The sequence below is a fragment of the Drosophila takahashii genome, chromosome 2R (assembly GCF_030179915.1).
Source record: "Drosophila takahashii strain IR98-3 E-12201 chromosome 2R, DtakHiC1v2, whole genome shotgun sequence".
Classification (NCBI taxonomy): domain Eukaryota; kingdom Metazoa; phylum Arthropoda; class Insecta; order Diptera; family Drosophilidae; genus Drosophila; species Drosophila takahashii.
Window position 1 is genome coordinate 15,764,446 of NC_091679.1, and position 22,915 is coordinate 15,787,360.

Sequence of the window (22,915 nt, forward strand, 5' to 3'; positions counted from 1 at the left end):
GTTTACCAGAACTCGAGATAAAAAATAAAAAAAGTGCCAAAAACGTTTTTTACACTTAAAAAAAAATTGACACCATACAAAAAATTATAAGTGCCCATTTCTTAATCAGGGAGATGTACTTTACCGGAAAATTAAGGTTGCCTTCGATTAGGGTGAGTTCGATTTTATTTTGTAAACTAGTGTTATAATAAGTTATTATTGTTATTGTCCTCAAATATGTAATTCAACGTGCCTACCACTCAATGTGAGCAGGGGCATATCGCTAAAAAATTCTAGTTCTTAAATATAAAATATTATAAATGTTTTACAAGCAGTCCATTGCTTAATAAAATACAATACAATACAATACAATTTCTTAAATTTGAATATTCCTCTTCGTTTTAACATCATCCGTGGTCAGGCAATACCGGTTCTTAGTAAACCATTAATGTCTGCAATTCCTATGCGTACACTGAAAAAAAAATTCAAGTCAAACGGGATTGAATCAATGCGAAACGGGATTAAAAACAGGGTAAGCCCGAATATGCTAAAATTGATCCAAAAAAGATTGAAGTAATCCCATAGTTTTGCAAGCCAAAATAGATTGAATTTATCGTTATTGAGTAGGCCGGGATTAATTCAACCCCGAAAATCAAGCTCGATTCTATCCCAAACGTACTAAATCTAATCCCGTACGGGATAGTTTCAATCCTGAAAAACGGGATAATTTTTATCCCAAACGTACTTGAATTGAGCTCGGCCGAGATTCTATAAATTCCCATAAATCCCCAAAAACCCAAAAACCGATACAAAATTTACAAAATTATATGTTTTTATTTAATTTTATATTAAAGATACTTGATTCTAAACTACATATAATTTTGCGGATATAACCGTAAGGAAGGTGTTATTTGCCCTTGACTATCAGAAAAGGAGTTGTTTTTGGATATAATCTCCTCTATACGGTCTTGATAGTTGAATATTGTTGTCAGCTGAAGAAATAATTTTTCCTCCGCGCCAGCAAGGGTCACTTTTTCACTCCTCTTTCCATTGTTACTCGATTTGAATTGGGCTGAGAATTGTAAGCAGCAGTGGCGGATCCAGGATTTGGATGTGGGGTGATGAGTTGTTCTTAAAACAAATTTGTTGAGATCTCGGGAACTACAAAAGCTAGAAGGTTGAGATTTCCCACACATATTTTTTGGCTTCCTACGCAGCGCAAGTTTATTTTAGCCGAGCGCCACGCCCCCTCTAACGCCCACAATCGCCCACTAACGATTTTAAAATGTGTCCTGCGCCCACATCTTTAAAGATTTCCGAGAAGTATAAATGCAATTTTGTTGTGTATATTTATACCTATCGAAATGTAGAAGACATTTTTCAAATCGGACCATTCATTAAAAAGTTATTCGCAATCAAAATTTATATATCTATCTCCCTCGCACTCCCTTTAGCCGAGTTACGATTATTAGTCGGGACACCAACCCGAGTACAGCGTTAGCACTCCCTTAAGCTGAGTGACGGGTATTAGATAGTCGGGACACCAACCCGACTATAGCGTTCTCTCTTGTTTTTTTAAAAGAGTGAGGCGCAATTTATCCCTTATGGCCTTAACGTGGATTTGCGCATGTTAGTCAGCATTTTCAAAATTAAATCTTGACAATCTATTTATAAACGAAAATAAAAAATTAGAGTCAAAAAATGGTTTTAATTTTACAAAACAACGCCTTTACATGTTGAACAGCTTTGCCCATGAAAATGTGTATACTTTACCTCATAAACACTGTAATGCTTCTTCTGCTAATAAAGCTATTATTGTTGTATCGTCTTCGTCTTCCAGTTCATCAAAACTTAGCTTGTCCTGACTATTACCGGATCACTTTCCACACAGTGAACTGACTCTCGGACACACTGAATTCAAATAGCACTGATTTATTAAACGTTTTTAATTACTGACGTATAAGTCAAAGCAGTCTATACGAGAAGTTACCAGTTTGGTTCGATTAGTGTTGGTATGAGTTGGGGGTCTTTAATTATCGGAAAATTAAAGTTTTGGTTAAGCTTTTCCAATATTTACACATTTTCACATTTAGATGGCTCTACCTTATTAGTTAGTTTTTATTACTGTACGATGCAGTGCCATCTGTTGGAAAAAAAACAACGTTACTCCTTTAGACTAAAAACATTAAACGTGGTAGTAGTGTTTTGTAAATCATTTGGTTTATAAAAAAAGCAGGTTAGTGAACAGTTAAGAATTCCTCTTGGGATCTTACAAAAATCTTTTTCAACCAACAAGTCGGATCGAATTTTATATGACAGCCCGGAATTTAATCCCGTTCGGATAAAAAAGTCATAATTTAATCTTTTTAAGATTACATATATCTTTTCAGAGTTAAAGTACAAATTTTTATTCCAGATTCGGATAAAAAAGTATTAATACAATCTTTTTTAGGATAACATAAATTTCTCGGGCTTAAAGTAATCCCAAAAATACAAAATTAAGCCTTTTTTATCCAAAACGGGATTGAAATTTTTGATCTCGGAATAAATTAAAATCAAGAATAATAAATTTGAATTTAGCACGCCGTTTTTTATTGAGTATACAAAAATATAACTTAACTTAAATTTAACACGCCGAACCGCATCTTTTCCGCGAGTTGAACGTCTTTTCTCTATCCAACTGCGGCTTCTAGGCCGACATACCGCGTGGCCATCGACATCGCCGATCTCCTCCGGGAAATCTCAGATCCGACGCGCATGAGGGTGGCCGAACCCACGTCTCGACATTGGCTGACCTTTTAGTCACCTTTCCGCCGGAAAAACTGACTTTTCTTTCGCTTGAACACCACGTACGCTTCAAACAAAAAAATGAGCGCTTTCGAGCGCGTCTGCTCAGAGACTATTTGCTCGACCCACAGGTTCGGAGCTATGCCTGATGAGTGGAACTCAAGCCCAGCCTTGAGATTTTTGCTTATGCATATACTTTTTAAATGCAATCAAACCCAAAACAAATATATTTTAAATACCGCTGGTTCTGGTGCTGGTTCTCTCCGCTAGCTTTAAAGATCTGTGAGGTTCGCTTTACCAATTTGGGCTGTCTTGGATTTTCTTCCGTGGCAAGGTACAATTTATTAACATGTTGTCTTCTGCAGAGTTCCAATGCCTGTACACACTGATATTGATCCTGGCTTTCATCGTTGATGATCATGGACTCCAGAGCAGAAGTTGCTGCAGGTTGAAAAATTCCTCGTAGGATAAGATCAACCGTATCTTCTGGACCAGAAGCATCCACAACCTCCTGATCCGAGTTTTCAATAATCTCGATATCAGAGTCCTGCGCCTCTGGTATTTCAATGTCATTAAGCTCAACCTCAATACTGGAATCAATAAAATCCACAGACAAATCCATTGGTAAGCAGTACTGAGGCATTTGAAGAACTGATCCTGAGCAATTTGAGTGGTGTCATTTTTATAGTCTAGAATGCTCACTTAACAGGTTGTTATCTACAGGGAGTGCATACAGGCATGTTGCACTCCTAGGACCAATCCGATTGGTTCTCGAATATACGAAGCAGACCAAGACCCCAGTCGAATGGTTATTAGAGGGAAAAGGAATACAAGGATTGATCACAAAATACCGGGGGGTGAACATGGTGTATCGACAATGGAACAGGTTACGATGGTTTAAGAAAGGTATTCTCTGTGTAAGCAAGATACGAAAGATTGGGCACTTCGGTTCGGGCCAACATTTGCACAAGACGTTGCAATGCAACCATTTTCTTAAGCCTTAAGCTAAAAGTAGCTAGAATTAGCGGAAGTGGCGATTTTTTTTTTATTAGTTTTGTATAAAATCGTAAATTAGTTTACAGACGCAAACATATACAATTCCCATAATCAGTGTGTTTGGTATCCGAGGGAATCGTTTTATTGCATTTCAAAATATTGTGACCCCTCATTATCTTCTAAGAACAACCCGGAGATAGTGCACGTGTACCCACGAACTCGAGTATCGCCCCCTACCCTCAAGTCCTTGTGTGTGTGTGTGTGTGTCTGCTTGTGCGTGGCTGCTTGTGCGAAAGGTGTGCAATTAAAATTTTTAAATTTTTTTTCAAAATGTACAATTTTAATTTTAGAAATGTCAATATTATACCAATGAAAAGGGCTTGAAAAATGCTTTCCAATCAAACCAAATATTTTTTTTTTTTTTGGTGGTGGTCCAAATATATTTAGGTGATCGGGGAATGTCGTAATTTTTGCCTGTTTTTGGGTAGTAGTGGAGATATGGGTAAGCGGGGAAAACCTCCCTTAAATTTATTTGAATTTTTCCGTTACCCGTACCGTTTTATTTTCCGCAGTTTGAAACCCAATACTTCGTATACCACTCTGAAAAATTGTAGCTTGTCTTGATACCAATCCTGAAAAGGGATTCCAATAAATCTTATTTAACCTAATTCTGACTAGCATGTCGCAAGCTATTTCTTCACAGATAGATCCGTATAACTTTATTGTATACATAAACATTCTGAATTCTATAATCATTCATGAAAAGAGTTCTCAATAAGTCTTATACAACATAAACCTTTTTTCTGGACACACTCCTGAAATCGTATAACGACTGCTATTCATCCCAGCCACAAGCATTAACTTATAAGATTTATCGTATAAGAAAACCGAGGTAGGGTAGCGGTGGTCACGCGATCGACAAACACGCGAGCGGAGAACCGCAGCGGGTTTCCCCGTATACCCATATCTCCACTACTACCCAAAAACAGGCAAAAATGACGACATTCACCGATCACCCAAATATATTTGGACCACCACTAAAAAAAAAAAAAGTTTAGTGTCATTAAAAAGCATTTTTCAAGCCCTTTTCATTGGTATAATTTTCACGATTCTAAAATTAAAATTGTACATTTAAAAAAAAATTTTTTAATTTTAATATCACACCTTTCGCACAAGCAGCCACGCACAAGCAGACACACACACACACACACACAAGAGACACTGTGTGAGATCAAAAGTACGCGGACGTGTTTTCCAAGTAGCTCTCCCGAAAATCTTCTTCAGCATCAAAAAACCCAGCTGTAAGAAAGGATAACTACTATGCTCGCCAAACTTGGTACTCACGCTACCAACACAGGTTGAGATTTTCCAAAACAACAGCCGCCGAGATCCATAAAGTCGCCTTTTAGCATCTCTCTGCTGGTCAGGGAAGGCAGGGCCAGGGGGCACATCCCGCGCTTTCCGCTTCTCGCCCTCTGTTTTGGTTTTTCCTCTTTCCTATTGCTTTTCTCCCACGCTTTCCCAAGTTCCGCAAAACGATCGCAGCTGATCAGTGTTGCGAAACCCCCGGGCAGAGCCCAGGTGATCAAGGCTAGCGCTGCCACCCCGCCCACTTGCGGTCAGTGCTGCCAATCAGCCAGTGCTGCCATTTTGGCCAGGGCTGCCACCTCGGAGATACCCGTAGTTGCACTGCTTGGTGTCGCAGCCAAGAGCTTCTGTCAGCGCCGGCACTGCTTCACAACAAAGCCCGCCAAGGCGAATTCGGTTTGAATTCTCGACGGTAGGACAATAGAGGTAAAGGCAAAGGATCGCACTGTCACCCAACCCCACCGCTAGGCGGCCTCGCCAAAAAAAGGGGGCTCTGGGAACCGGACAGGGGCGGTAAAACCTCCATCAAGCGCCGGAAGGAAATCTCTCGGCCAGCGAGGGAGTTCTACCAAAAAAATTCACCGAAATTCACCGATTAGCAACCGACGGTAGCGGCGATCGCTAAGAGGCCTACTGATGGACGCTGTGGCGGAAGTCGGGAGCCTCACGGGGCTCGACAAACGACCCAAGGTCTGTCGAACGCCCCCACCTTCAGTGTCGCCGGTCCTGGCTGGGGAAATGTTTCCTTTCGAGCGGACCGGAGAAAGCGAGACGCCAAAAATGGGCAGGGAGTCCTCGAGCCCTACAAGCCCAGAGAAACAGGCCAAGAAGGCCAAGCGCCAAAGAACCCAAATGGAGCTGGTGAACGACTTTGTTTATTGGGGGCGTCGCAAATCGTTTCTTCGATGGAAGGCAGCTTCGTCGGCGTTGCGGCTGTTGCAAGATAGCCGGTGGCAAGCTGTGGGGGAGAGAATTGAAAACACTCGACGATCGCGAAGCGCGAGAGAAATGAGAACAACTGAGACGTTTCGTAATTAAGCGCGGACCGGCCGGGCGATGTATTTCATGTAGGATTACAATGAGAACTGAGCTTAAAACTAATGAGCGCTGTGCTTCAGAGCGCTGTGGAGAGATCCCGGGCGTGGGAAGGCGGGAGAGCGGGAGAGCCTGGAAGTAGGCATTCCCAACGACGAAAGGAGCGAGCATTGGAAGAGGGCATAGCGTCATATCTCCGCGCGACATATCTCCGCCCATCTGCGAACGACATATCTCCGCGCGGAGGTATGACGTTTAAAAGCGACATATCTCCGCGCGAAAATATTTCGTTTTTAAACGTCACATCTCCGCGCGGAGATATGTCGTTTTTAAAAGGGCGAAGATATGTCGTTTTTAAACGTCATATCTCCGCGTTGATTAACGGGGGAGATATGTCGTTTTTAAACGTCATATCTCCGCTCTTCTGCAAACGACATATCTCCGCGCGGAGGTATGACGTTTGAAATGTTAAGTGTAGTCACATTTTGAACTTTTAATATAAATTTTTCTGATGATTTTCATGAACGATCTTAGTAAATTTTTTTATGAAAAGGTGGAGAAAGCGGCTAAAATTGTAATTTTTAGCTATTCTCAAAAAATTATAAAAAATACAAGGAAAATTTTTTTTGCAAGTATTATTAATTTTGATTGGGAAAAAACTTTGCATCAAAACATTTTGGTTTTTTTGTGTCATTTAAACGAAATTGAAGTGCTCTTTCTATAGGTACCAAAATGTTTATATTATAAGTTCAAAATATGAGAAGATTTAACTTTAAAAGTTGTCAAAATAATTATGCCGACCCCGCCGCTGATCATACCGTCCCAATTCAAAGAAAGTCCTTGTCATTTATATGTATTATTACTTCAAACTGTTTGTTTTTGAATATATTAACAGCATTTTATTTAACATCTTACTTAATTGTAAATAAAAACATTTCGAATTGCCTCATCAACAGGCTGATTACAGCTGGGACATTTCGGTTTCGAATTTCCACTTTCATCATCTTCAGTATCATCATTTTTCAACGAATTATTTTCGACAATTTTATCCCAGCATAAGCCGCAGATATTTACATGATTACATGGTCGCAGTAAAACAGATTTAGGATTCAATAGGCACACATTACATGGGTTCATTTGGACTATAGCAGTATCCGACAACTGACTCAAATTGGAACCTTCTGAGGAAATAGATGATATTGAAGAATTAAGGTCAGCCGAATTAGTTTCCGTGTCATCCACACTGTTGAAGATATCCTGCTTCTGAAGAGGATCGTTTAGCGAAACCGTCCGAGTTAAAAATCCCTGAATATCTATTTCTCCATTCTCAAACAACTCCATTGCGTCCATGATTTTTTGAGCGCGATTCTGAAAAAAATAATTGTTCTTATGTATAGTTATCACTTAATAAAATATTATATACTTACACGTAACTGTTTCGTTATTGGTTGATTTCCAACACCGCCGTTTTGGAACAGGAGGGCGAATTCGCGGCTTTTCTCGAATTCTGCATCAATTAAACATTGGACAAATTTGAAAAAATGTCCTTTTGCTCGAATCTTATTGCCCAAATTCAAATTATACGCTTCAACAGACCCGGTGGTTCGAGTTGAACGCTTAAAAACCGAAATGTTTTCAGGTCCTTCCTGAGAATAGAAATAATCTCTTATAATATACAAAAAACTAAGAACAATACAAGTTTGTAAGTTATAACTTATAACACAGAACTAACCTTTTTAAGCCACTGTTTCTCAAAATATGTTAAAAAAGGAGAAAACAGCTTCTTTTCTAAAGATTGTGCTTGGCATTTCAACATATTAAAAGCTTCGATTATTTTTGTTGCAGGTAGAAGCGGTAAATACAAAAACTTGAGAAAGAGCACATATGCATGTTTATTGCATTTTAGCATTTTTTCAAATCCGGACTTCTTTTTTGCATTTTTTTTGCATGCTTGTGTAAAATGGAACCAACAAGCAAAGAAGTCCATTGAGGGATGCAATTTTTTTAGAGCGTTCCTCATTGCTGTTTCGTAGTCCGAAATAAAAGATGCACCTTTTAAGCAACAAATGTTGGAATCAATATACATAAACAAGTGCTGGTAGCACAGCTCAGTTTTTCGCGTCATCAATACAAATATGAACGGCGTTATCTAAAGCAATGAAAAAAATATAATAATCTATTTATGTTAATTAAAAGATATAATTTACCTTCTGCATATGCTTTATGTAAATTATTAAAAGTTGCTTAAAATCTCCAAATGGACAAACTTTAAAAGTGGCATCGATAAGATAATTACGATTTTTCTCTTCAATATTAGTTTCAATTAAGCCAATTATTTTGTCCGAAGAAAAAATGCAGTACGCAAATGAGCTTGATACGTATACTTTTTTGAAAAAGCGTTGTGGAGAATTTCCTTTGGTCATACCAAATAGGCTCATGACGTTTTCATCTTCAAACATTAAACGAACGCTCTCTGGGGTTGTTGGAGACTTGGGCAAGAATGGCTGCCTTATTCTTTGTAGAGTTCGTTTGACAGTGTCGTAGTTGACCTCAATTTCCTCCTCACCTTTGGTTTTTCTTTATCAAACAGAAAAGGGAATAATTAAATTTAAATATCGAATTTTACTAAAAATATAAAAGTATGTTATATATTTTATATATAAATGTATCATTGTATATTGTATCATTGTATAAATGTCCATTTCGCTCATTCTTATTGGATACTTATAAAGTTAATTTTTCTACATGCTCTTTGACAATTTCTGAATGACAAACTTCTAAATACAAAATATAATAAAAACAAAATTAAAACAGTTCTAAAATCAATAAAAAAATTGTTTAATATTAAAAAATAAATGTAATATTTATAGCTTATTTTTATTAAAAGCTTTTTAGATTTGTTTTTTTTTTTTTAAGATTTAAGATAAAAATATAAAAAAGACTTTTAACTTTAATTTGTTTCATTCAGAAATTGTCAAAAACTTCCAAGCATATCATATAAGTATCCAATAAGAATGAGTGAAATGGACTACATTCTGCGACGCGTCGCAACTGCGTTCATGAAAGAAATCTGATGGCTATTGACAAAAAATTCAATACCTCAAAAAAAAATTCACTGTAGAGCAGCGATCTGCAAATTACTTACACAATTATAAAACAGAAGGTCATTGTGTGTGTTTGCCGACCACTTCTTTATTGTGAACTATTCCATGTACTATTCTATGTACGAATGTACATATGTGTATGTAATACTCACTCAGCCAGAACATCATTAAACACTTGTTTTATGTCCGAATTTGTATTATCTTTGCATTTTTGTTTAATTTCTGATACCGCACCGAGTTTGGCTATTTCGCGACTCTGGGACGGATGATTATGCACTATATTATTAGCATTAGAAAAAGCACGTGTTTTATCTGAACTTAAATATAGTCTGGCTTTGCAGCCTTCCACGCGGCAGACGTATGCTATATCACCGAGCTTCAATATTTTATTTTTCACAAATAACTGCTCATCACAAATCGAAACTAAAAGTTGTGAGCCCTTTCGGCTTCCTTCCCGAATTTCAAATTTAATGTTCTCCAAGTCCATTATTAGGTCAACTGCTCGCTGCGAACTTACGAAGTCAAATGATTTCTGTATACGTACACAACACTTAATAGAAGAAGAATAGGTAAAATGCAATTTTGGCGCGTGCCACATCACTTCTCTCTTCTTGGCGCGTGCCACATCACTTCTCCCTTCTTATAGTACAGTGGTACAAAACATTTAGATTTCCAAACATCGGAAATATATTTATATTTATTTTTGTATTTAATAGTAACATTTAAAATCATTATAATATATTTATGTTTTTTCATAATGTTCAATATATGTATTTGTATTTTATTTAATCCAATAATGAATTTTAATTTGCATTTTTTCCACTGTTTCACATATAGGACATAAAAATAAATATATATGTGTATGTGTATGTATGTACGTTTGAGTATGTGGAACAAAAAATTTGCGCTCTATAATTTATCCTGATTTAACATGCACGAATATGAATATGTACATTTTAAAATGAGTATGTACATATGTTTATATAAAAAAAAAACTTTGTAGCTTTTAAAACTTCGCGGGGAGATATGTCGTTTTAAAACGACAGAGCTCCGCCCTTCTACAAACGACTTATCTCCGCGCGGAGATGTGACGTTTAAAAACGACATATCTCCGCGCGAAAATATTTCGTTTTTAAACGTCACATCTCCGCGCGGAGATATGTCGTTCTTAAATGGGCGAAGATATGTCGTTTTTAAACGTCATATCTCCGCGTTGATTAACGGGGGAGATATGTCGTTTTTAAACGTCAAATCTCCGCCAAATAAATCGCGACATATCTCCGCCGACGAAATGCACTGGGCGGAGATATGACGGCGGAGATATGTCGTTATCCCTTGGAAGAGGGGGATTTAAGAGCGGGGCAAGCGGCGTAAACATTCCACCCCCCTTGCAATCGCTAGCGTTGTAACGAAGCCCCACGTGTCATCCAGGACAGGTTGCAGGCACCGGACAGGATCCACCCGAAAATCGTCCGCTGGGCCACTGGGAGTCCCTCGTCGACCAGGTGGAAGCCAGGACGGATTACCTTGCCGCGGAGATGGTTGCCGGTAGATAGAACCGCTCGTCGGCCAACGGGAGGTCGCTGTATTTGCTGACCACGGTGTCAGCAAGCTCTCGGATGGGGGTGCGGATGCGGACGTTTGGCTCCACCTTCAGGACCACCTCCAACTTGAAGTCGTCGTCGCGCTTCGACCGAATCGTCGCCGTACAAATCCGCTCGTCGCCGACGGTGGTAGTCGGCAAGCGGAACGCAGTCGCCAGGGATGCGTCGATGCAACTTGTCGGCGTACACGGGTCGATGAGGGCGGCTGTGTCGAACTTCTTGAGCCCGGTCTCCAGGATTACCATGGCCGTCGGCAGGACGTTGACACTGTGCCGCTGGAGGATGGACGCCAGTGACGGTGCCGGGGAAGCGCTCTGCGAGTTGGCGGATTTTGCCGGCGCGAGCGCTGCTGAGAAGCGGCGGATGCCGAGCGCCTTGCCGGGGCCAGCGCTTGGCGAGTTGGCGGATTCTGCCGGCGCGAACGCTGATTGGTAGCCGACGGCAGAGGGCGCTCGTGCATATGGAGGAGCGTGTGGTGCTTCCCGCTGCACGTTTTGCACTTGTCGCCACTGCGACAACTCACGTCAGAGTGCTCGTGAGCGAGACAATTTGAGCAGTACTTGTTGACAAGCACTGCTTGAAGCCGCTTCTCTGCGCTCAGCTTTAGGAACCTCTGGCACTTCCGAAGCGGATGGATTCCACGGCAGACTCGGCAACGGTAGGAATTTAAACCTCGAGTACGTCTGCTCTCCAAAGCCTGAGCGCTGCGTGGACGAGGAACCATGATGTGATCTGGTAGGGAGTAATGGACAAAAAGAAACAAACATGGAGATGATTTAAAAATGATTAGATGACGAGAATGGGTGGAGAATTATGCGGAGGATGTTGGTTGAGGAAGACGGCTGGAGTGTTCTCCTGGCAGAAGAACCACCTTGGTCACGGGACGCTTAATAATCTTGCGTGCCGTGAGAATGTTGACGACACGGACATTGCCGTCAGCCCCCGGAAAAACAGAGTCGATTCTGCCAAGGCGCCACTCATTCGAGGGCAGATTGTCTTCTTTGACGACTACCAGGTCGCCAACGCGGAGATTTGCGGTCGGGGCCTGCCACTTGTTACGCTTGTGGAGCTCCTTGAGATACTCCTCTTTCCATCGAGCTTGGAATTGCTGATGGAGCGCCTTTAAGTGTTGCCACCGATTCACAATGGACTTGGATTCCCCTTTTAATTTGGGCTCTACTATGGACAGAAGAGGTCCGCCGACGAGAAAATGCCCTGGTGTCAACGCTAAGAGATCAGTAGGATCTTCTGACATGGGAGATAGCGGTCTGGAATTTAGACAAGCTTCAATTTTCGCTAGGAGGGTTGAAAGCTCTTCAAAGGTGTACTTTCGAGTAGCGGTGGACTTGTAAAACAAGGTTTTGAAGCTTTTGACACCAGCTTCCCACAGGCCTCCCATATGGGGTGCCCCCGGAGGAATGAATTGCCAGTTGAGCTGCTGATGACTATACGCATCAGTCACAGCAGGGAGAGCAGGGTGGCGCCGACAAAGGTTTTCCCATTGTCGGACTGCACTTGACGGGGACAACCTCTTCTGGATACGAACCGAGCGAAAGCGGCGAGAAATTTCTCGGTCGTCAGATCGGATGTAGGCTCTAGATGGATGGCCTTTGTGGATAAACATACGAAAACCAACACATACCCTTTTGTAATTAGGCACGCTCTGCCTGTGTAATTTTTGATGTCGAAAGGGCCAGCGTAGTCCATCCCTGTGTACGTGAATGGCCGGGAAAAAGACACTCGCTCTTTCGGAAAACTTCCCATCATCTGAATTTGCAAGCGCTTCTTATGAATAACGCAGACCTTGCAGGAGTTAATCACAGCCTTTACCAAGTTCTTTATTCTCGGAATCCAGTATCTTGACCGGGTGAGACGTACGACTAACTGGTTACCTCCGTGCAACGTTATGAGATGCGTAAAGTTCACCAGTAGTCGAGAGAGTGCACATTCGTACGGGAGTATTATCGGATGTCGTTCGTCATATCGCAAGTTTTCGGAGGCCGTTATGCGGCCGCAAGCCCTTATAAGCCCTTTCTGATCTAGAAAGGGGTTTAAGGAGAGGATTGAACTTGTCGCGGACACAGGACGCTTTTGACTCAAGCAGCGATATTCATTAGAAAAATATCTGCGCTGAGTGCTAATGACCATGAGCCGTTCAGCGGCGACAAGTTCTTGGGCTTCTAGACGGACTTCCGACATCTGCGACTGTTTCTTACATCGCTGGACAAAACGGTGGACATACGCAAGGACCCGTAAAGCTCTATCTAACTTGGAAAAGCGATCAAGGATGTCTTCTGTCGGGATGGACGCCACATGGGCCTTGACAGGACGCCTTTCCACTTCGGTCACCTGTAAGTCGGTGCTTTGGGAAGGCCACTGATCTCGTGGCTTTGACAACCAAGTTGGTCCATGCCACCAAAGGGAGTTGTCGATCAGGTCTTGTAGAGGCACTCCCCGACTGGCCAAGTCAGCTGGATTGTGTTCGGATTGAACATGTGCCCAATTGGCTGCCTCTGTGGACTGGGTAATCTTTGTTACCCGATTGGCAACGAACGTTGTCCATTGGCATGCTGGTTTGGCGAGCCATGCAAGCACAATTGTGGAATCGGTCCAACAATGGAGTTTCGAGGACAGCACTGGCATATGGGGGCGGATGGATTCAGCCATCTCGGATAGCAATAGAGCTCCACACAGCTCTAGCCTTGGAAGAGATACAGTTTTGACTGGCGCCACGCGCGTCTTGGCTGTAAGGAGATTCACTAGCGTCGTGTGCCCAATTTCTACGCGCACATAGATCGCAGCCCCATACGCCTTTTGAGAGGCGTCACAGAATCCATGATGTTCGACTCGGAACTCTGGGCGGAAGGAAACCCATCTGGGAATTCGGACTTGATCTAGGACCGAGTAGCTTTGGAAAAAATCATGCCACTTTTGGCACAGTTCAATTGGGAGTTCATCATCCCACCCAAGATCATGAAGCCAGATCTCCTGCATGAAAATCTTGGCACAGATCACGAAAGGAGCGAGCCAGCCTGCTGGATCAAACAGCTTGGCGATTTGGGAAAGAACATGACGTTTCGTGAGCGTGGCTTCGTTGGATAGGTCTGGAGGGGCGAAGAAAAACTCATCGGATGTTGCTTTCCAACGGACTCCGAGAGTTTTCGCCGTGCTTTCCGTATCTATCTCGAGGAACTCGGCGTTTAAAAGATGATTGGTTTCGATATGAGCCAGAACTTCTTTATGGTTGGAGGTCCATTTTCTTAATGGAAAACCAGCCGAATCGAGAGCACTCTGCAACTCGCGAATGGTAAGGTGAGCCTCTTCTGCAGAGTCAGCTCCCGAGAGGACATCATCGACGTACATGCAACCACGAATAACTTTACTCGCCCTCGGATGGGTTAGTTGCACGTCGGTCGCCAGTTGTTGCAGGACCCGAATTGCCAGAAACGGTGCACAATTGACCCCAAACGTAACAGTTTTTAGCTCAAAATCGCGAATGTATTCTTCTCTATTGCGGAATAAGATACGTTGGAACGCCGTCTGGTTCGGATCTACCCAGATCTGCCGGTACATTTTCTTGATATCAGCACTGTACACAAAACGGAAATATCGCCACTTCAGGATCTGGATGGTTAGATCGGACTGTAGGACCGGGCCAGCATGAAGGATATCATTTAAGCTGACCCCATTGTCTGAAGGGCTGGAAGCATTGAAAACCACTCGAAGTTTGATGGTCGTACTCTCCGGTTTTAACACCGCGTGGTGTGGGAGGTAATAACACGCTGAATCGTGGGTAGGAGGGACTTCTCTCATGTGGTTGAGGTCGAGATATTCTTGAATTACTGAGTCGTACTTGGATTTTAGCGTACTGTCCCTTTTTAGCTGCTGCTTGTTTCTTAAGAATTGAGCCAACGCCAGGGATCTGGAATGTCCTAGGGAGCATTTCATGTTCTCAGGATCTCGAAAGGGAAGACTCACGACATACCTGCCGGTATCGTCTTTTGTGGTGGTCCGAAGGAAATTATCCTCACAGATCACGTCGGATTCTTTTGCCACCTTTACTGGCAGATCCTCCACCTCCCAGAATTTGGTGAGGAGTTTATCGAGAGACGCTTCGTACGTGTGTGCAACATGCGTAGAAAACGATGAAATTCTATCTTGCCTCGGAGCGGGTACTGGTCCTGTTAGAATCCAGCCGAAAATGGTCTCTTGACCGAGAAGAGAGCCACAGATATTCGCTCGGGTGCCGCTTAGTAGAATGGAAGGAAGTATGTCGGCCCCGATTAAAAGATCTATTTGTGCGCTCTCATAAAACTTTGAATCCGCTAGTGGAAGTTCGGGAAGATCTCGCAGGAAATGTTGCGGAAGCGGACATGAGGGAAGATTTCCGGCTATTTGCGGAAGCACGTAGGCAGTGGTGTTTAACTGCAAACTAGAATCGTCAATTGGCAGACCTTTTTAGTCTCAGCGGAGACCGTTTGATTAAGCCCTGAGACCTGTGCTTGGATAACCTGGAACGGCAGCTTAATCAGGTTGAAAAGGCGCTCAGTAATGAAGGTAGCCTCAGATCCGGAGTCTATTAAGGCTCGCGCTTGGTAGTTGGAACCCTGATGGCATATATTAATCATGGCGGTGCCTAGGAGGACTGACCTAGAGCCTGCCGCAAAATAATTTTGAAGTGTTGGCTGCGTGCCACTGGCAGCCGAGGGACCGGGAGTATTCGGTCTGGATCTGGGCGTTGGCGTTGGATTTGCGCGCGCTAGGGATGGGGTGCCTCGGTGTAGGAGGGTGTGATGGCGGCCGCGGCACGTGAAGCAATTATGTGCGCTTTCGCAGTCGCGCAGCTGGTGTGTCCGCGCAAAGCAGTTCAAACACAGCTGTTTTCGTTTGATTTAGGCGATGCGTTGGTCGACCGTCATCCGGAGAAACTGGGCGCATGCGCGTATTGGATGGATTTCTCTATTACAGAGATCGCACCCTCTAGCTTGTCGAGGCGTTACCCTTGTCTCATAAGAATTTATTCTCCGAGACGCCGAGTTGGATGTGGATGCCCTGGGCTGAGCCTGACTAGAACCTGATGGTCGAACATCATCTATGGCTTCTAGGGTTCTGTGACGTTCCGTTAGGAAAACGTTCAGCTCATGCCACGTAGGGATCTCGGCTTTGTTGTGAAGGGACTGCTCCCATAGGGAAAGCGTAAGCTTTGGGAGTTTGGATGAGCACATATACACCAAGAGGCAATCCCAAGTTTCGACCTGAATACCGGACATTTCTAACGCCGTAAGGCACCCCTGGATGGTACTTTGAAGTTCTTTCAAAGCTGATCCAGACTCCTGTGTGACGGACGGCACATTGAAGAGTATCTTCAATTGACTGTTTACTAACAATCGCTTGTTTTCGAAACGCTCAGTGAGGTTATCCCACGCTGAGCGAAAGCCATCGTTAGTAAGGAGTGAATTTGCAACTATATTGTGAGCGTCGCCCCTCGTCTTAGCATTGAGATGGAATAATTTCTCGACAGGAGTGAGTCGAGGATTGTTGATGTAAACTGTTGTGAATAGATCCCTGAAGGTTGGCCAACGAAGATAATCGCCGGTAAAAACCTCGGTATCGCACGGCGGAAGGTGGCAGCCTGACGGAATGTAAGTCTGAGGAGTATCTGGAGTGGAGGTAGCTTGCGGATTTTGCGGAGTCTGCGCTATTTGGCCTGCTATTTGGGCGCCGCACCTTTCGTACGCGCTGTAGCAGTAACCGTACTTAGCCTTGAGAACTGGCAACATGTCAGCTGCACTTTCTCCGGCTGCTACAAGGCACGCGGTACACGCATCGTACTCTTTTTTGATGCGCACCCATACCTCTTTGATTTCGTCTCGGCGAATATTGAGGACGGACAACGTAGGAGGGACCGCTGCGGGAATATTTATCCGCGCCTCCAATTCGGAAAGTCGATCCGAGACTTCAAAAAATTGGTTTAGGGCGAGTTCGGCAGCCGTTGCAACCATTTTCGTGATGGCTCGCGTGGATCTTTCGATAGGAGAAGGAGCCCTTTTGGTAATTGGCGTCTTGACCTTTGTAGGTGTGGGCGTCCTTATTAGAGCCCTGCATGAATCAACAGTTTTCGAGACATTTTATGTTTCGAAACATTTTTACAGTAAGATTCAAATGATTCGAAACATCTACAACAGTGTGATACTGACGATTCGGTCTCCCAACGTGACTTATAAACAAAAGCTGTAATAGATAATTTTGTATTAGCAGGTTTGGAAAATTTCTGCCAGGTTCAGCAGCCCTTCGTCAGCAACCATGTTAAAGGACCTGCAGTTTTTCAGGGTCCATTTTGTCATAGCTTTGGTAATTTTTGATTTTGTTTCCGCGTCTAAAGAAGTAGCTGCAGGTACATCAGAGGAGGGTTTTCTTAGCTTGTAGCACTTATTTCTCACAAGATTTGATGTATTCCCGAAATACTTCATGCAAGATAGGCAAGTGCGACACGCAACTAATCCACTGAACTCTTGCTCGTAATCGTCTAAAATTTTTTCCGAAAACCTGTCAAACCTTATTGCGACCATTCTTCTCGCTAAACGTAATTTTCCCTGAAACAAGTTTAGCATGGCTTTTTTCTTGAATTGTTTGGAGGGCCTAGTTTTGCAAAATTACCATGGTTACTCTTTTATTAAATTTCAAAATATACTCACAGAATTTCTGGAGCCACTTGGCAAATCAACGTCCATTTTGGAAAGCACTTTTAGACAAACAAAATAAACTGATATACTGTTAAGGCTAGGCCTCCCCAATGTTTCGAAATACCTTAGAATGTTTCGAATCATTTCCAGATGTTTCGAAACATAAATACAGTTGACATAAGGGATTCGTATGTTTCAAAATATTTAAGCATACTGTTGATTCATGCAGGGCTCTAGTCCTTATAGTGATTTTCGGAACTTTCGGTGATGAAACAGGGGGTAGTTTGTTAGAACTTTCCCTGGACATACCAAACTAGGATGCTGTTTTGATTCGGAATGTGCGCGCTGATCTTTCGGACAAAAATCAGAAAAGAAATTACGGACTGGTGGAAATAGGGTCTCGACCTGCTAAATCAGTCGATATGCGTGGCTGAATTATTGTAAAAATAATCCCCAGGCTTTTGGTGGAACGATGGAACAAGAATCGCAAAAATACTAAAAATAAAATACTGAAAAAATACTGTTCTTGATGAAGTATTTTTCGATTAGTATTTTATGAGGGGTGGCTGGCCGAATTAGGATGGGATTAGATATCGTTAGTATTCTTCTTTATTTTTTTTTTAAATTATTCGGAGACCAAACAAAAAATACGTTGCAGTGGTATGCGGATGATATATTTTTTTTTTGAACTTTTATTTTTTCTCCCCAACAAGAAAATAAATCAAGTAGATATATGGATATACCAAACTCAATAAATAAATAAAAATACTGGAATGGACGCGGTAACTAATGGATTCGGACGCAAACCGGGAACAATATTAATAGATTGTTTCCACTGGTTTCTGGGATGTGGACAGTATTTTATTTAATTTTTTTTGGAACTCTAGCGATGAGGGATTTTGTAAATTTAATTTTAATTTTTTAACTCTCAGTATTTATTTAAGTTTATTAGAATTGATCTTGGTATTTATTTTTTGGTTTTTTACTTTATTTTATTTATTTTGAATTTATTTGGAATGGCTCGGAATAAAGAGCACTTTAATCGTTGGATAACACAAATGCCCAAAAATGAACTCGTGCATAAAGCCCCTTTGCGGGCTATGTGCGAGAAATGCTGGAATGCGCGGGAATTTGGGGAATTCGTATGTATGTATGTGTGAATGTATGTTGAAGGGGAAATAAAGAACACACTGAGACCCAAAAGTTATTTCACGTCGGCTTTGGGAATTTATTTAATATATATATTTATGGCCGACGGAAATACTTCGATGTTCGGGATTGGGTGTTTTCATAGAAATAATATGTATGGGAGTATGGAAGTAATATGTGTGTAATATATGGATGTAATATGTGTGTAATATATGGATGTAATATATGTGGAATATGGATGTAATATATGTGGAATATGTAATATGTATAAGATATGTAATAAATATGTATATAAGATGTGGAGTATATGGTAATAAAGATGGCGGAAATTTTTATTTTAAATTTTGCCGGCGGGTATGTGTTGTGTATTTTCGATTTATTGTGGACTGTATTTGGATTTTGAATTATGTATGCAAATATTTGTCACAGCGGATATACAGTAAAAAAAAATCAGTCTCACTGTTTGTGGGCCTAAATTGGCGGAACACTTAATTTTTGTGGGAAATTAATTGAATTTTAATTTTTGAATTTGATTTATTTTTCACTGTTCACTGACTTATCTTTCTCACTGTACGCTTGACTTTTTATTTGCACACTTTAATTTGGATTAATATTTTGCAATTTCTTCGATTTAATTTTGGATGTATTTTTACTGGATGTACGGCCAAATGTGAATATGAAACTTGTACATCAATATGCACAAGAAAGGGAATTGGAAAATAGACAATATGGCCGCACGTTAAAGGAGACGAAGAAATAGAAGACGGAATTGGAAATGTAATTTACTAACTGCCGTTGTCGGATTAAATCGGACTTGGATTTTAGACAAATCGTACAGAAAGTCAAACGAATTATGTTTTCGAATGGCTGACTGTCGACCGGCAGTTAATAAAAAATAATAAGTGGCACTTATCTGGTGGAGCAATCCGGCTCGAATGGATCAAAATGTTTATTGGGGGCGTCGCAAATCGTTTCTTCGATGGAAGGCAGCTTCGTCGGCGTTGCGGCTGTTGCAAGATAGCCGGTGGCAAGCTGTGGGGGAGAGAATTAAAAACACTCGACGATCGCGAAGCGCGAGAGAAATGAGAACAACTGAGACGTTTCGTAATTAAGCGCGGACCGGCCGGGCGATGTATCATGTAGGATTACAATGAGAACTGAGCTTAAAACTAATGAGCGCTGTGCTTCAGAGCGCTGTGGAGAGATCCCGGGCGTGGGAAGGCGGGAGAGCCTGGAAGTAGGCATTCCCAACGACGAAAAGAGCGAGCATTGGAAGAGGGGGATTTAAGAGCGGGGCAAGCGGCGTAAACAGACTTGGAAAGCCTTATAGACGGGTTGATGGCTGCATGCATCGAGAAGAAGCCGGCGGTGCGCCACATAAACAAGAGTATGAAGGATACTCTGATGAGCATCAAGGAGATCCAGCTAGAGCTCAGCGAGCAAATTGAGGAATCGGCGGTGGTGAAAACCCGCACGTCTACGCAGACAACGCCAGGCCTAGCTTCCTACAGCCAAGCTGCCAGAGAGGCAAACACCCGCGGGCCAGAGCCAGGAAGGTCCCTCACGGGGAAGAGCAAGCCGAGCAAGAGGGTCCACCCTGACGCCCTTATCATCAAGGGAACAGAAGGGCACTCTTACAGCGAAATCCTCAACCTGGTAACGAGGAGAGAGGACAACAAGCTGGAAGACGTGCGTAAGAACGTTCGTCGGATCAAACGCACAGTAAAGGGAGATCTCCTACTGGAACTGGATGGCGCATCAAGGGAGGACACCCAGTCCATCAAGGCAAGCTTAGGCAACGTCCTTGGAGACCTGGCTTGCGTACGGACAGTTGTGGAAGAGGCCCACGTTGGACGTGGGCCCACCAGGTGGACGTTTCAATCGTCAAAGCGCTTTGCCCGGCTTACGCGGGCACAAAAATGGCGGTACTCGCACTTTCGCCGCAAATAGCCGCAAAACTCCTCGCAGAAGGGAGGATAAAGGTGGGCTGGTCGAACTGCCGGGTCCGAGAAAGGGCATCCGAACGGAGGTGCTACAAGTGCCTTGAGTTTGGGCATACAGCGCTCCGGTGCAATAGCGGAGTAGACCGCAGCGACTGCTGCCTGAAGTGCGGGCAACCTGGGATTAAGGTCGCAGACTGCTCGCGGGAACCAAAATGCTTCCAATGCGAGATGCCCTATGAGCAAAAAATCGTCGGAGAAGTGAAAATCATTCAGATCAACATAAACCACTGCGAAGCCGCGCATGACCTGCTTAGCCAGACCGTGCGCGAAATCTAAGCGGACGTAGCGCTAATCAGTGAGCCGTATAAAAGACGCAGCGATCTTGACGATCGGCTCATCCCGACCCCAACAAGTGCGCGTCGGATCGTACTTCATCCGGGCTATGGTGAACGAGATATTCATATATGGCTGCTACCTGCCACTACGCCTCACCCTCGCGGAATACACATCAGTTCTGGACGAATTGGTGGATGATGCACGGGGAAAAGGGAATGTGGTCATCGCCGGGGACTTCAATGCATGGGCCGAGGAGTGGGGATCGGTCCACACGAACGTCAGAGGGAAAACTCTGCTCGAAACCTTCGCGTCACTCGAGGTAGCCCTATTAAACACTGGTTCGGAACACACTTTTAGAAGAGGCTCAGCAGGCTCAGTCGTGGACCTCACCTTCTGCAGCAGCTCGCTTTTTCAACAAGTCCGATGGCGCCTTGGAGAAGTCTACTCTGCGAGCGACCATAAGGGCATAATCTTGGAAATAATGCGAAATCGACCGGCGGCTGCAGCCCCAGCACACCGCCGCTTCAATCCAAAGACGCTCCAGGAGGACCCGTTCCACAGAGCATGGGGAGACCCGGGTATGGGCGAGCACGCGGAGAGCAGCGCTGAGAAGCTAATGGGAGCCATGGCGACGGCATGCAGAGCCATCTTGAGGGAAACGAGGAGTCACCACCGTAACCTAGAACCGGTCTACTGGTGGTCAGGAGAGATCGCAGCAGCCCGCAGCGATTGTCTGCGTGCGAGAAGACTGCATCAGAGGGCGATAGGTCGCATAAACCTTGAGCTCTGGCGGCAGGAGTACGCCGAAAACCGCAGAATATTAAAGAGACTCATTAAGCAGTCAAAGAGGAAATGCTTCCCTGTGCGACGCAGCCGACGAGGATCCCTGGGGTTCAGCCTACAAAGTGGTGGTTAAAAGGATGAGCCAGGCAAAGCCCCTTGGCCCAGGAGAAGCCAACAGAACAAGGGAAATAGTACAACACCTGTTTCCAACAGTGCGTCCAGCTCCACAACGCGAACAGATAGCACTAGCAGCTACACCGCCGAGTATCGTCCAGCCGGATGAAATACGGAAGTTAGCCAGTTAGCAGTAAAGCTGGCTATGCTCGAGCACCCCGAAGCATTCGCTGACGCCTTCGACCATTGCCTAAGGGAAAACACCTTCCCGAAGCGGTGGAAGATTCAGAAGCTGGTCCTGCTACCCAAACAGAACAAGCCACCAGAGAACCCGTCGTCGTACAGGCCAATATGCCTGATCGACCATGTAGGCAAGGCACTTGAACGGTGCATTAGCAACAGACTGCAAGAAGCCATCTCCGCAGCCGGGGACCTGTCACCCATGCAGTTCGGCTTTAGGAAGGCGAGATCAACGGTGGACGCAATCTCGACAGTGAAAGAAATTGCTTCGAAGGCAATAGAAGGCACAAGATGGCAAGGAGGCAGTAAGGAGTACTGCCTAGTCGTGACCCTGGATGTTAGAAATGCCTTCAATTCGGCGCGCTGGGATGCTACACTGGAAGCAATCCGGCAGCTAGGCGTACCAGAGCCCCTAGTAGGCATCGTACAGTCCTACTTTAGCGACCGCATCCTACTCTACGACACTGATAGAGGGACAATAGAGCACCAGATCACCTGTGGAGTACCTCAAGGATCCGTCCTTGGACCGCTGCTCTGGAATGCGATGTACGACGGAGTTCTAAGGATGGCACTGCCAGGGAGAACGAGCGTGGTGGGCTTTGCGGACGACATAGCAGTCGTAATCGTGGCCAAAACCATCCCGGAAGCGGAGCAACTCGGAAACAAAGCAGTGGCATCTATCGAAGAGTGGCTCTCGTCGGTAGGCCTTAGCATAGCGCACCACAAAACCGAGCAGGTCCTCATATCCAGCTGTAAGGCGGTCGAGACAGCGAGCATCCAAGTTGGAGGCTCCT

General features: G+C 43.7%; 4 protein-coding genes across 5 annotated transcripts; 1 reads left to right on the forward strand and 3 right to left on the reverse strand.

The window, feature by feature from the left end:
• Positions 1-7,033: 7,033 nt before the first annotated feature.
• On the reverse strand, positions 7,034-8,501 carry LOC138911814 (uncharacterized). Of its 2 annotated transcripts, XR_011417918.1 has the most exons (4): positions 8,373-8,501; positions 7,898-8,314; positions 7,593-7,811; positions 7,034-7,533 (listed from the first exon to the last, which is right to left on the reverse strand). XR_011417918.1 is itself a non-coding variant. In XM_070213152.1 (3 exons), the coding sequence occupies exons 1-3, from the start codon at positions 8,379-8,381 to the stop codon at positions 7,081-7,083; spliced, it is 681 nt and encodes a 226-aa protein (XP_070069253.1). In that variant the 5' UTR covers positions 8,382-8,494; the 3' UTR covers positions 7,034-7,080. The 2 variants fall into 2 exon arrangements, 1 of the variants encoding a protein (XP_070069253.1); XM_070213152.1 differs by lacking the exon at positions 7,898-8,314 and having other exon boundaries at positions 8,373-8,494.
• A 2,290-nt stretch (positions 8,502-10,791) lies between these two features.
• On the reverse strand, positions 10,792-15,501 carry LOC123002458 (uncharacterized). The gene is made up of 5 exons (XM_070212031.1): positions 15,370-15,501; positions 12,516-15,298; positions 11,745-12,141; positions 11,434-11,577; positions 10,792-11,382 (listed from the first exon to the last, which is right to left on the reverse strand). The coding sequence occupies exons 1-5, from the start codon at positions 15,499-15,501 to the stop codon at positions 10,792-10,794; spliced, it is 4,047 nt and encodes a 1,348-aa protein (XP_070068132.1).
• A 264-nt stretch (positions 15,502-15,765) lies between these two features.
• LOC138912169 (uncharacterized) lies at positions 15,766-16,875 on the reverse strand. The gene has a single exon (XM_070212032.1). It carries the CDS (start codon positions 16,873-16,875, stop codon positions 15,766-15,768), a length of 1,110 nt encoding a protein of 369 aa, XP_070068133.1.
• A 4,215-nt stretch (positions 16,876-21,090) lies between these two features.
• Positions 21,091-21,900, forward strand: LOC138912170 (uncharacterized). Its single transcript, XM_070212033.1, has one exon. It carries the CDS (start codon positions 21,091-21,093, stop codon positions 21,898-21,900), a length of 810 nt encoding a protein of 269 aa, XP_070068134.1.
• Positions 21,901-22,915: the final 1,015 nt, after the last annotated feature.

Excerpts from the sequence above, each read along its gene's own strand:
- LOC123002458 (XM_070212031.1), bottom strand. The coding sequence starts at position 15,501 with ATGATTAATATATGCCATCAGGGTTCCAACTACCAAGCGCGAGCCTTA. Across the intron at positions 15,299-15,369 it reads TCCAGGTTATCCAAGCACAG|TTAAACACCACTGCCTACGT; the intron begins GTCTCAGGGCTT and ends TCTAGTTTGCAG. Across the intron at positions 12,142-12,515 it reads GCGTGCCTAATTACAAAAGG|ACCGCTATCTCCCATGTCAG; the intron begins GTATGTGTTGGT and ends TCTAAATTCCAG.
- LOC138912169 (XM_070212032.1), bottom strand. The coding sequence starts at position 16,875 with ATGGTTGCAACGGCTGCCGAACTCGCCCTAAACCAATTTTTTGAAGTC.
- LOC138912170 (XM_070212033.1), top strand. The coding sequence starts at position 21,091 with ATGGTGAACGAGATATTCATATATGGCTGCTACCTGCCACTACGCCTC.
- LOC138911814 (XM_070213152.1), bottom strand. Across the intron at positions 7,534-7,592 it reads CAATAACGAAACAGTTACGT|AATCGCGCTCAAAAAATCAT; the intron begins GTAAGTATATAA and ends TATTTTTTTCAG.